Source organism: Hemiscyllium ocellatum, chromosome 48 (genome assembly GCF_020745735.1).
Source record: "Hemiscyllium ocellatum isolate sHemOce1 chromosome 48, sHemOce1.pat.X.cur, whole genome shotgun sequence".
Taxonomy (NCBI): domain Eukaryota; kingdom Metazoa; phylum Chordata; class Chondrichthyes; order Orectolobiformes; family Hemiscylliidae; genus Hemiscyllium; species Hemiscyllium ocellatum.
Window position 1 is genome coordinate 17,843,432 of NC_083448.1, and position 13,120 is coordinate 17,856,551.

The 13,120-nt window shown below is 44.6% G+C and overlaps 1 protein-coding gene across 5 annotated transcripts in view; it reads right to left on the reverse strand.

Moving 5' to 3' along the window:
* The window catches only part of LOC132836831 (rho-related BTB domain-containing protein 2-like), a 54,317-nt gene that overhangs the window by 12,493 nt on the left and 28,704 nt on the right, over positions 1-13,120 (reverse strand). For all 5 annotated transcript variants that reach the window (XR_009647401.1, XR_009647400.1, XM_060856350.1 and 2 more), the window contains one exon: positions 8,519-8,637. Coding sequence is in view for 3 of the 5 variants with exons in the window: in XM_060856350.1 (XP_060712333.1) it covers positions 8,519-8,637 (119 nt within the window). In the remaining 2 variants the exon portion in view is untranslated. The remainder of the gene's footprint in view (positions 1-8,518; positions 8,638-13,120) is intronic.

Consider the following 13,120-nt stretch of genomic DNA (forward strand, 5'->3'; position numbering starts at 1 on the left):
GATCCAGTCCCATTTGTCAGTATTTGGCCCATATCCCTTCTAAATTTTTCCAATTCATGTACCCGTCCAAATACCTTTTCAATGTTGTAATTGTACCTGCCTCCACTGCCACCTCTGGTAGTTCTCTCCATACTTGCACCATCTATGTGAAGGAAGCTCACCCTCATGTCCTTGTTAAAGCTTTCCCCACTCACCCACGCCCTCTACATGTGGACTCCCCCGAATTGAGAAAAGGACCTTGGCTATTCACGCTGATGATTATATGAACTTCTATAACATCAGACCTCAGCCCTTGCTGCTCTAGGGACAATAACTCCAGCCTATTCAGCCTCTCCCTCTAACTCAAAACTCTAGTTCCTTTAACATCCTTCAAGATCTTTTATAAATCCTTTCAAGTTTAACAACATCTTGTTCGTAGGATACAGACTGGAAGTGTGCACAGTTTTCCAAAATTGGCCTGACCAATGTCCTGTCCAGCTACAACATGACATGGCAACTCCGATACTCAATGGAGTAACCGATGAAGACAAGCATGCCAAATATCTTGTTCACCACCCTGTCTACCTGGGACTTCCCTTGCAAAGATCTGTGCACCTGCACCCCTCGGTCTCTTGGTTCGGCTACACTACCCACAACCTTACCATTAAGTGTATGAAGTTCGAGTTGTTCCAAAGTGGAGGAAAGCTGTTTTGGAATGACTGCCAATAATCAATGGACAGGTTCCATATCAAGGGCAGGAGAAATTTGGCATGGAGGGATTAATCCCCAAACTCAACACTGGGATGGCAGGAATTTCTGATGATGTGACATTGAGGAGACTATGCTGGTCATCTGTTATGTCATCAAGAAGTAGAAGTAAGCTCATTGAAACACACACACATCTTACAGTTCCCCTGACTGGTGCATCTTGGGTGGGGGGGGGGGGGGGGAAGGAGGCATTATTTCTAGGATAAGGGGTAGACCACTCCAGACTGAGTTGCGAAGGAATTACTTCACCCAGAGGGTGGTGGTTGGTGGACTTCTCTACCTCAGGGGAATGTGGAAGCTTAGATATTGATCTCAGAGCACTGGAGATTTTGGAAGACGAAAGGACAGCAAGAGATACGGAGAAAGTGCAGAAAAGTGCCATTGATGGAGATGATCAGCTGTGATCTAGTTGAATGGTGAAAACAGGATAAAGAGGCCGAATGACCTACTCCTTTGATCTTACCAATCATCCATTCAGGCAACTCAGAACCTCTCCAGGTAGCAGACTAACGCCAGCGGACAGTCGCTGCACCATCTCGTGTCGCCGTTGATAATAACGCGCCTGGATATAACTTGATCTCAGTCAGTCTTTGCTCTCACAATTCGGGGACAGAAACAAAATGCACAAATTGCATCAGTCAAGGCACACCGACATGTTCTGACACACGGTGCAACGAGACTGACGCTGTGTGGGTGTGTGTTTTGTGCTGACATTTGCACACCACATTCATGAAACACTGACCGCTGTGGAAAATACATCGACTTCTCTCTCCTTCGCAAAGTGGGGGAAGGATCTGACAGAGCCAGGAAAGCTACTGCTAACGAAAAGCAAACTGGGATCAGCCACGACCCTGTCTGCACGGCTGTTTCCTCAAAAAACCCAGACTCTGCCTTTGCCAAAAGAAAAATCACCAAACATCTCAGGAACAGGTCCGAGTCAACAAAACCCTTTCTCTCTCTCTCTGTCTGTCTGTGAGCAGCTGGTTTCAGTTTCTTCGATTGATCTGTATCATCGTCGTTTTGCTTTGAACTTGAAATAAGGGAATGTCAAGTTGCTGGATCGTCAGCTCTATAAATAGCGCGATAACCTTCAGCCAGGAAAAACACAGCGCTGGAAGGTCAGAGCTGCATCCCCTCACATCTCTCTCAATTACTGCTCAAAAGATCAAATCAAGCCCTCCAGATCTTTCAAGCAACTGACATCATTGGTACACTGACGACTGACTGGTTAATAAAACAAGATTGACATGGGCATTTTCACCATGTTTTGTGTTATATAACAGTGCGGCAAAGTACAGATGTACTCAACTGCTGTCACTGAAACACACAGCAGCTTGCTGGCCGGTGGATGGGAAATCTCTGTCTCAAACACACGGCACCTGGCCCCAGGTTTTCCAGCGGTTCTGGGGATAGATTGATCGCTTGACCAAGATGAGGGCGGGGGAAAATACAGCTCTCAGCTCATTTACTTTATTGACGTTGTGGGGTCTTGCTCTGTGTTCATCGGCTGCAATCTCAGAACGATTACAACAACATGGAAGGAGACCATTCGGCCCCACGTGTCTGCACCGGCTCTCCCACTCAGCAATTCACTGAGTGCCATCCTGCTGCACATTATTCCTTTTGAGGTCACACACTCCAGTTCTCCAAGCTTCACACCCGACCCTGCCTTCACTATAGTCTCAGGCAGTGCATTTCCCCCCAGCCAGTCATTGCGGGACAAACGTTTTTCCTCATATTCATTTTGCTTTGGTTGTCAAGTCTCTGTTCAGGTCCCTCCTCATTTTGAATGTGTCAGATATTTTCTCAGCCTTTTCATCTTCAAGGAGACCAAGCCCCAAATTATTCCATCAGTCTTCAGAATTAAAGTTGCTCATCCCCGGACATATTTCTGCAGGAGCATGGAGAGGCTGAGTGGGGACTGCGTTGTTCTTCCCAATCACCTTTCTCTCTGCGATACATTTCCCTTCCCACTCCTATCTCCATTCAGTAAAGACCATTCTCTCTGGCGTCTCGTCAGGTCCATGACCCTCACCAAACCCTATCCCCACCCCGACACCTTCCCCGGCCACTGCAGCAGAAATTGCAAAACCTGAGGCCACACTTCCCCACCCCCTCACCTCACCTCCATCCAAGGCCCCTAAGGATCCTTCCACATCCATCAGAGATTTACCTGCACTTCCACATGTGTCATTACGGTTTCCTCTAAATTGGGGAGACAGGACACCTATCTGCAGAATGCTTCAGCGAACATCTCCAGGATGCATAAAGCAACCCCACTGTCCCATGGATGAACACTTCAACTCCCCATGCCAACTCCCACAAGGAGATGCTGGTCCTGGGCCTCCTCCATCGCCAAGCCCTTACTCCCTGCCACCTGGAAGAAGAATGCCCTTTCTTCCACCTTGTGACCCTCCAACCACATGAAACCAATGTGGATTTCACCAGTTTCCCCTATTCTCCTCCCCCCCACCTTATCCCAGATCCAACCTTCCAACTTGGCATCACCCTCCTGACCTGTCTACCTTTCTTCCCGCCCATCCGTTCCACTCTCCTTTCCAACCTATCACCAATACCCCCCACCTCCATCGACCTATCACACTCTCACCTACCTTAACCCCAGCCCCACTGCCCTCCCATTTATCTCTCAGCCCCTTTGGCCCACAAGCCTCATTCCTGAAGGGCTTATGCCTGAAAAGGTGATCCTCCTGCTCCTCGGATACTGCCTGACCACCTGTGCTTTTCCAGCACCACACTGTGGACATGCTCCTCCAGATTCCTGTTCGTAAATCCAACCATATTCTGTTCTGGCACCTGCTCATGACGTATGTATATACACCCTAGTCTCTGCTGCTGCACATGGTTTCCAAATAATCACCTTCATTTTAGACTGCCTTGGTGTTTTTTTTCCCCAACAAATGGAATACCTCATGTTTCTCTGGGTTGTGCTTCGTCTGCAACCTGGATGGTCACTCCATCCACTCGTCCCTGTCCTTTTGAAATTCTACACCACCCCCCTCACAGTTCACAACACTGCCTGGTTTTGGATCATCTGTAAATTTGGAAATTGTACCTGGTTCACCCAGGTCGACATCAGCAATACATCTCAGAAGGTGCAGTCAAACGGACTCATCACTCATTGCTGGATTTCTCTTGTAACCCTGTTTCAGTTGAAGGTGTAACTTTTGATAATCTCAATCCTCTGACGTCATCCTTCAGTTAAAGAATGCATGAAAATTGCTGACCACCCTCCCTCCCCTTGGTCTCAGTGAACACATCTCATCTGCACCACAGCCTTTCCAGTGTGTGATACATACAGCTGATCAAATACCTTCTCCTTATTAATTTGGAACTCCTGTCCTGAATGAATGACCTCTCCTGTCAGCCTGGCCTCATCAGCATCCCCTTCCTTGGTGTGGACAGATGTTAAATATTCATTTGGTGCCTCAGCTCTGCCCCATGTCTCCACATATAAATCCTCTCCGAAGTCCCGATTAGACCTAACTTGCCATTTTCACACTTGTTACTTTTCGTGTGCTGATACAAAACTTGGGAATGTCCTTTTATGCTGGCTGACCATCCCATTTCATGCTTCCTCTTTGCTCCACTTCTTGGTTTTTATACCTTCTGTCCGCACCTTCCAATATTACAACCATTCCAATGTGCTTTATTGGCTGCAAGACATGGAGACATTGTGACAGATTCCAGTCCTAGCAATCTTGAAATGCTTCCTATTAGTAAATGTGCCTGTCCTTGACACATTTACACTCCCTAAGAACTCTCATTTACAATACTTCACTTATCTCCAGATAGTGATGCAGGAAAGCAGAGAAATGGATAGAAACTAGCCTTCTATCCTGTTTTGGTGTTTACCTTACTGGACCTTGTCACAATGCTGCTTTACACTCCTTCACATCCCCCGTTTGGTTTTGATCTTGCAAATGTCTTTCTTGTTATTAACTCTGGCTATTTCTTCAGGCTGGGGACCTGTACCAATGCACACTATCTTGCTTGTAGGTTTGGCTGGGTTCTTCCACAGCCAGCAAGTCCTGGAAAGGGTCTTCAAATTCAGGCCTTCTAGTTCAGGGGCAGGTGATCTACCCACTCCAGGCACCCAAGTGTGTTTTCACAGCAGTCTGATATGGAAACATCTTTCAGAACAGGTCAATGAAGAACGAGAATATAATTGTCTCCATTGTTATCATCCACTGAGGTTTTTGAGGCGATGTGAAGACAGGGGCACTGCTGGTCATGAAGAATGAGGACATGACTGGTTTCCCCCATTCTCCCATGACTCATCACTGTCCTGAGGTCCTTCAATGACAGCACTTGCAGTCAGAGCAGTTCAGCTTCCAGATGAGGTTTATTTTATTTTTCAGCAAGATGAAACTGAGGAACTACCTTTTCCTTGTAAACTTTGTACCGATATATTTTTTGCTTTGGTTGTGTTTAGCATTCAGTTCACACACCCCATCAATGTAATGTGCTATCAAATGTAGTGTCGTATAGCCATGCCAGCTGATTCAAATATAAACCCTCATGAAATAACTACCAGGGAGTCAATGGTTCTTGAGGGTTCAGCAGGAGTTTGGAGTTGAGACCACAATCAGTGCCGCCATGATCTTGTTGAATGGTGAAGCAGGCTAGAGAGGCTGAATAGCCTCCTCCTGCTCCTAATTCTTTCAAAGATTATTTGTTTGTGGGATATGGGCATTGGTGGGTGGCCAGCATTTATGCCCATTTCTAGTTGCCCTTGAGAAGGTGGGGGTGAGCTGCCTTCTTGAACCACTGCAGTTCACCACCTGTCCATGGACCCACAATAGCTTTAGGGAGGGAATTCCAGGATCTTGACCCAGTGACAATGAAGGAACGGTGATACATTTGCGAGTCAGGATGGTGAGTGGCTTGGAGGGAAACCTGCAGGTGAATGTGTAGCCATGTATCTGCTGCCTTTGTCCTTCTAGATGGGAGTGGTTGTAGGCAAGGAGGGTGCTGTCTGAGGATCGTTGGTAAATTTCTGCAGTGAATTTTGTAGCAGTAGCAGCAGTGTACACTGAGGGTGGGTGATGGACGAACTGCATGCTTGTAGATGTAGTGCTAACCAAGTGGGCTGCTTTGTCCTGGATGGTATCAAGCTTTTAAAGTGTTGTTGATGATGCACCCATCCAGGCCAGTGGGAGTATTCCATAATCAATGCAGCCTTGTGTCTTGTAGATGGTGACAAGGCTTTGGGGAGTCAAAGGAATGGTGTTACTTGCCATATTATTCCTCGCGCTGACTGCTCATGTAGCCATTCTGTTCATGTGGCGAATCCAGTTGAGCCTCTGGTCAGTGGTACCCCCAGGAAGTTGATGGTCTGGGATTCAGTGATGGAACACCTTTGAATGTCAAGGAGTTGTGGTTAGATGGTCTCTGACTGGTGACGGGCACAGCCTGTCATTTGCATGGTGCAAATGTTACTTGTCACTTGTCAGCCCAAGCTTGGATATTGTCCAGATATTGTTACATTTGAACATGAACCGCTTCAGTGTCTGAGGGATGGTGAATGGTGCTGAACATTGTGCAATCATCAGGGAAAAATCCCACTTCTGAATTTATGATGGAGGGAAGGTGATTGAAGAAGGAGCTGAAGATGGTTAGGCCTAGGATACCAGATTCTGGATGAGTGGTGCTGGAAGAGCACAGCAGTTCAGGCAGCATCCGAGGAGCAGCGAAATTGACGTTTCGGGCAAAAGCCCTTCATCAGGAATAAAGGCAGTGAGCCTGAAGCGTGGAGAGATAAGCTAGAGGAGGGTGGGGGTGGGGAGAAAGTAGCATAGAGTACAATGGGTGAGTGGGGGAGGGGATGAAGGTGATAGGTCAGGGAGGAGAGGGTGGAGTGGATAGGCGGAAAAGAAGATAGGCAGGTAGGACAAGTCCTAGGATACCAACCTGAGGAACCCCTGCAGAGACGTGCTGGAGCTGAGATGAGTAACCTCCAACAGCCACAACCATCAATGTGTGCGGTATGACTGTAACCACCAGAGAGTTTTCCCCTTCACCCCCATTCATTCCTGTTTTGCTCGGGCTGTGTGATGCCACACTCACTCCAGGGTCGTCATTCTCACCTCTTTTGTCCATGTTTGAACCAAGACTGGAATGAGGTCCGGTGCTGAGTGGTCCTGGCAGAAACCGAACTGGACGTCAGTCAGTGGGCAGGTTGTTGCTGAGCAGGTACAGCTGACCAAACTGTTGATGACATATCCCATCACTTTACTGATGATCGAGAGTGGATGGATGGGACGGTAATTGGCTAGACTGGTCCTGCTTTTTGTGTACAGGATATATTTGGGCCATTTTCCACATTGTTGTGTAGATGCCAGTGTTTTGACTGTACTGAAAGAGCTTGACCAGGGGAGCAGCAAGGTCTGGAGCATAAATCTTTAGTACAACTGGTAGAATGTTGTCCGAGCCTGTAACCTTGGCAGTATTCAGTGTCGCCAACTGTTTCTTGATAGCATGTGGAGTGAATCGAATTGGCTGAAGACTGGTATTTGTAATACTGGCAACTACTGGAGGAGGCTGAGATGAATCATCCACTTGCAACTTCTGGCTGAAGGTCAGCCTTATCTTTTGTACTGAGCTCTTCCATCACTGAGGATGGAGATAGGTGTAGGGCCTCCTCCTCCTCCTCCTCCATAGATTTACACTACAAATGTTGCTAAGCTGATGGGAAAGGATCACGCTGTCGTCACTGAGGAAATGTAGCCAAAGGGCTGAAGCTCAGAACAGCACTGGGGTTGAAAGAAGGAGAGGATAACTCAGATAGCAAGCTTTGGTCCAAACACTGTGGTACAATTGGTGAGTTGAAAGGAATGCCATCAATTCTGAGATTTTGATTCAGAATAGGAAATTATTCAGGGTCAGTCCTAATCTCAACAGCATAAAACCTGGAAGGTAGAAGGACAGCATGTGTTTCAGCTGGTTTACAGGTTAGCCTAAAAAGATAGGAAGTTTTGAGTGAGCTAAGAATGAGGACTGGAGATGGCATATGGAAACCCAAAGTAAAGGAAGTGTAAGTAAGATCACTTCCACTGTAGATGGGCAGGTTTCTTTCAATGTTACGTGAGAGACATGTTTCTGAACCAAACAATAACAGAATTGGTGAATCAATTATTTTCCAGTGTCAGACAATTGTTTATGCCTTCAGACAAGGCAGCATTCTTTGAGCCACAGCACAGGAAACAAAATTTGATCAGCATTGGCAATGGTGTGATACATTCAAATTTCTCTTGGATATTTTCAGTTTCTTGATGAAACAAACTACTCTATTGGAGACCCCTGTGTGGGACGCAAGACATGTCCCTTTAACATGAACACAAAATTGTGACCCAATGACATTTCTGCGTGGTGCACTTGGCCAACGCTGGGCACTGCAATTTGAATGCAACCTCAACATTTCATACTGCCAGATTTCCTGACCTCACACTGCAGCTGCACTGCAGAATTCAATGCAGTGCTGGCAGTTACATTTTCTCTGACATTTCCTTTCAATAATGATTGATGCACCATGCCATGTCATGCTGATTGTTCCTGGAAGTTACTACACTCAGGCTTTGGCTGCTTTTCAGTACTAGCTGCAGTTGAAGTCAATGTCTTTGATGCAGTATTTGAGCACCTTTGATTTGGGTGCTATACGTAGCAAACATCTTGTTTCACTATCAATCCCTTTCATCAGCAATTCCTGAATATGCAAAATTATGTCAACGAACAACATCCGATGTTTCCTTACCTCCTTAGTTGAGCTTTCCATGAACGGACCACCAAACATTGCAGCCATCCAATCACAGCTAGAAATCAGCAAGGGCTTGTGTGCACAGATTGTCCCATCTTCCAACTTAAAAACCACATCTGCCAGCAGAGAAGAACAGGAGAAAGGCTCATTTCAACATGATCTACGTCTCTGAAAGTTTCACAAATTGTAACAAACTCAGAACATGAAGCATCTGTTTCATCAGCTGGACAGATTTGAAGTTAATATTGATTTGGAATGATTTAAATGACCTCTCCCCACCTTTGCCAAGCAAAGCAGCCCCAACTTTTTCCATCTATCTTCATAACTGCAATTTCTCACCCTAGAATCAATCTTGTAAATCTTTTACTCTCCTCAGTGTCTTTACATCCTTCCTCTTTAAGTTGTTGCCATGGAGATGTTTCGCTAACTCCGTTCAGAAAGATACGTGCTGCAATATTGACAGAGATCCTCATTCCTCAGGCAATCAGACACCAACTTCCTGAACAATGCACAGCATGATGCTGCTAATGACTGGTGAGAAATTTACCACAGTGGGATATATGTTACACAAGTCAGAAGCTTTTAACATGACAAGTGATCCAACCAAAGTAAGGACTGTCAGAAATCATGACAGCAATTGGCTGCTGCCCAACTAAAGGATGACTGGATAAAGTGTTTCTGAATGGAAGATATACAATTAAACTTGGTGCTCAACATCCAATCATCAACCATGAACTTTTTCCATCTCTGCAGGAAGCTCACAATAGGAATGAGCAACATTTGTCTGTGACCCCATGTTAAAATGACGATTGATATGCAGTTGCCGTGTGACTAGCTTTTAATTCCAGATTGACTTGGGTTCAAATGTCAACATAATCAAATTTGAACACACATCTCCAGATCAGTAATCCTAAATAAAATCACCTCCAAATCCTTTCACCTATTCAATGCAAGCCAAGACATAAAACTTGGCCTGATCGCGGTCTGGCTTTTGTTTCTATTATTTGTGCATGTTTCCGGGACAGTGCCCTGTTGAATCTTCCAGATTGAGTTTCTCTATGTTCTTCAAGACAGTAATGAATACCCAGCCCTTTCCACATCATGAGGGACTCTGTTTCTTTATATTCCTCCTAAATTCAGGTAAGAGCTGTCACACTGCTACCTTTGAGTCAGTTTTTCATCTCCTGACATCCTTTAAAGTAAGATTTCTGATCTCCAAAGCGACCCTCATCTCTGAAAATGTCTCTTTGATACCATCAAGAACACAGACATCATTCTTTACTCAGGTAGCTTGAACTACAGGATTCAGATATTCTTAATTTTGGAATATTGGGATTTAATTAGGTCATCTACTCTCTCCATCTGTCAGAATGACATAATTGTAACAGCACAGAAAGAGAATATTTGGCCAGTCAAGTCTTTGTCGACTCTGAATGAGAATCACTTTTTGTTTTTATTCAGTCATTTGTTTTGTATCTCTATTGATCTGCCTTGGTTTCACTGACCTCAAAACCTTTCTCCAGCAAACAATTTATCAATGAGCTTTGAAGTTCACAATCCATTCCCACCCCCAACATGTTCTGGTCAGTAGAAAAGTTGAAGACTTGGATGAAGCGTGCTTTCACTAGACCTGACTTGATCTCATTTTAAGTTGATGTGTTCCTGTCTGCAATCACCAGAAGAAATGGTCAGGATTAAGGCAACAGAATCATGAATTAATATCTGATAGCTCCAGGACAGAACATGAGATGCTTTGGCTTGCACTCCTGTTCACTGAAACACACTTGAAGGCTCTGGAGAAATAGGCCAAAGTACAAAGACACTGTGAATTTGCTTTCCCAACTTCCTGTCGCTGATTCAGCAGAAACACTTCGGCGAAGGTCAAGAGCATAAAGAAATTGCTCGATCGTGTTTAAGTTGTGTACTGTCACAAGCAATCACAAAGTCAAAGCTTTTCACCTTGCACTCAACCAACCAAAGACTTGAGAAAAAGGGACACCAATTTATGCAGCATGAGAAGAGATTGATGAGTACAACAAGATTCAACAAGAACAGTAAACTGTCAATCTTAACTGTCAGTGTCAGCTGGCAAATTTCAATTGGTCAAGCTGTTACCATAGCAATGCCAACGTGACTGCCTGTCTCCTTCATCTCTTTCTGATTAAAAACCAAACCGTGCAATGTCATTTGCCTGATTTGACAAACAGAGATTTATCTGCCCAATGTCCTGGCAGAATCCTCACGAGAAATTCAGTACAAATTGGATTCGGCCAAAAACAACCGAAGATTCAGCCAATTAATTTCCTCACTCCCAAGAGAAAAATCTTGTCTTATCTCGTCTGACCATCTCATTGATGTCTGCTAAGACTCTGAATATCTTTGTTGTACCCTCACTGGATCCTGACATTGCACTTGTCTGGTGAAAAAAAAAGACGTCTCTTGTAAAATTGCTTTAACTTACTTACTTTGGCAAGAACAGAATGCTGGAGAAGGAATCAGTACGTCCGATCGAAACACTGGGAGTGTGTGGAATTACCAAGGCTGACAAGAGAACATCTCCTTTACTCATTGCATGGCTCTGGCTAAAATAACCCAAAAGTTTTGAAGCTCTGTTCACTGACTCAAGCTCAGTCAAGGCACACGAGTCAAATATTACTAGCAGCTGAATGAAGAATGAGATAAATGACACCTACATTGCACCCAATGAGCTGTCAGTCAATACTACCTAAAAGTTTTATTTCTGAATATTTTAAAGGAAGAGTATGGAAACCTTTCTTCCAAACTCGGTTTCTTGATTGTGATGAGAACTCCGTGAACTTTTGCCTACACATAATCCTTTCATGTCAGACAAAAGAACAGAGCCACCTCTGTGACAAATCCCTTTCATGTGCACAAAATGAAATTGTCAGAGGAATGCAAATAATTTCCCAGATATACCTTCAGCACAACTTCCAAGCACAGTCGATCTTCCAGGGAGAGAAAATGGAGAAAAGCAATAGAGCTGGATTGAGCATCCGAACATTTCACTTCAGCTGAGAAAAGTGAGGATTCACACCTGAAAATTATGAGCAACTTCAAGGTGCTTTGTTAAGAAAGTGTTGGACTAAAATACTTTCCAAACTGGGAACTGTGATCATTTCTGTTGGTCGAGCAGACTGTTTCCCTGCAATTTTTAAAGATTAAATGGAAATATATCTCTGGACATTAAGGTAACATTGCAAAGGGTTAAACTACACTGAGTGAACATTCTGGAAGTGGGTGGGGATGACAGACAGACAGGAATGTGAATGATTCCCACTCCGATTAGACAGTCATTTGCTACTACTCCCCTTACTATAATCAAATTCAACTATGACTTAATCTATTCCATACTTTCATAGCCATCCCCAAACCAATCAGGTTCCCTTGCATGCTCACCACTGCAGCCCATCACACCAACATCATGGGAGGAAGCAGCAGCAGCCAGAACTCATTTGCAGGGCCACCCGAAGCTAGGACACATCACACCGACATGGTTTTGGGGAATCACCAAGTCAGAAAATAGTCTGCGTAACGATTCCCCAGGATTAGGACATTAGCATTTGCATTAACTCAGAGGACGACCTCATCTGACCATTGGACCTGGGAAACATCTGACTGTGAGGCTGGGGGTAGTCTTGAATGGCATGTGACTGTGGGGGAGTGGCCAGACTATCTGGAAGCATTGCCAACTGACCTATATAAAAGGGGATTGTTTACTTTATTCGGGTCTCTCTTCTGACTCAACTTGGCAAGCCTGCGAAGAGTATCAGAGGGGTCACCCAGCTTGTACAAGCTTCATTAAACTTTTAACTGTTTGCAGAAGTTGGTGTGTGTGAATTGCATCCAGTGTATGAAACCTCGAGAAAAGAACCAAACATGCCAGCCCAAGGAAATATATGAAAAAGAAGCCAGTGTGGTTTTAATTATGTTCCATTCACGTCTGCCATCTGTTACCTGCACACATGGGTCAATAGGCAATGTTAAGAGGCTATGTGTACGTTCTGGTTAATTCTCAATCATGGAAGTGAAACACATGTTCCTCTGTGAAAAGCCACTGAGTACTTCAGCTGCTCTCATATCAATTCAATAAAATGCTTTCCAGTTACATCATCTTCCCGTGATCATTGAACTTAGTGCAGCTTTCTTTAATAAGAAAGACAGTGAATTCCTGATAGGGGAGTCGAGTGTTGGTGCTTCTCAACTTGTAGAATCTAAGTGATTTAGAATAAAGCTTTTCGGACACGCCAAAACTGAAATTCTCAAACACCTAACATATCCGTCCAATGTAATGTAAACAAACAGGCCATACTACCCCACTGGTTTTTACAATCCACACAAGCCTCCTGCCATTCCTTTTCAACTCACTCTGTCAACGTATCCTTCTATTCCATTCTCCAGCATGTGATTATCTGGCCTCCTGTTCATTCCTCATCTACTCCTTGTTCTCTCTACTCTCTGGGTTAAGATGTTCCTGCTGAGTTGACAATTGGATTTCAGAATGTCTCTTGCAGTTACAGTCAGAGTTACTATGTTACTTGACGTTCAGATGAGTCTGAATCATCCCAACTTTACTCTTAG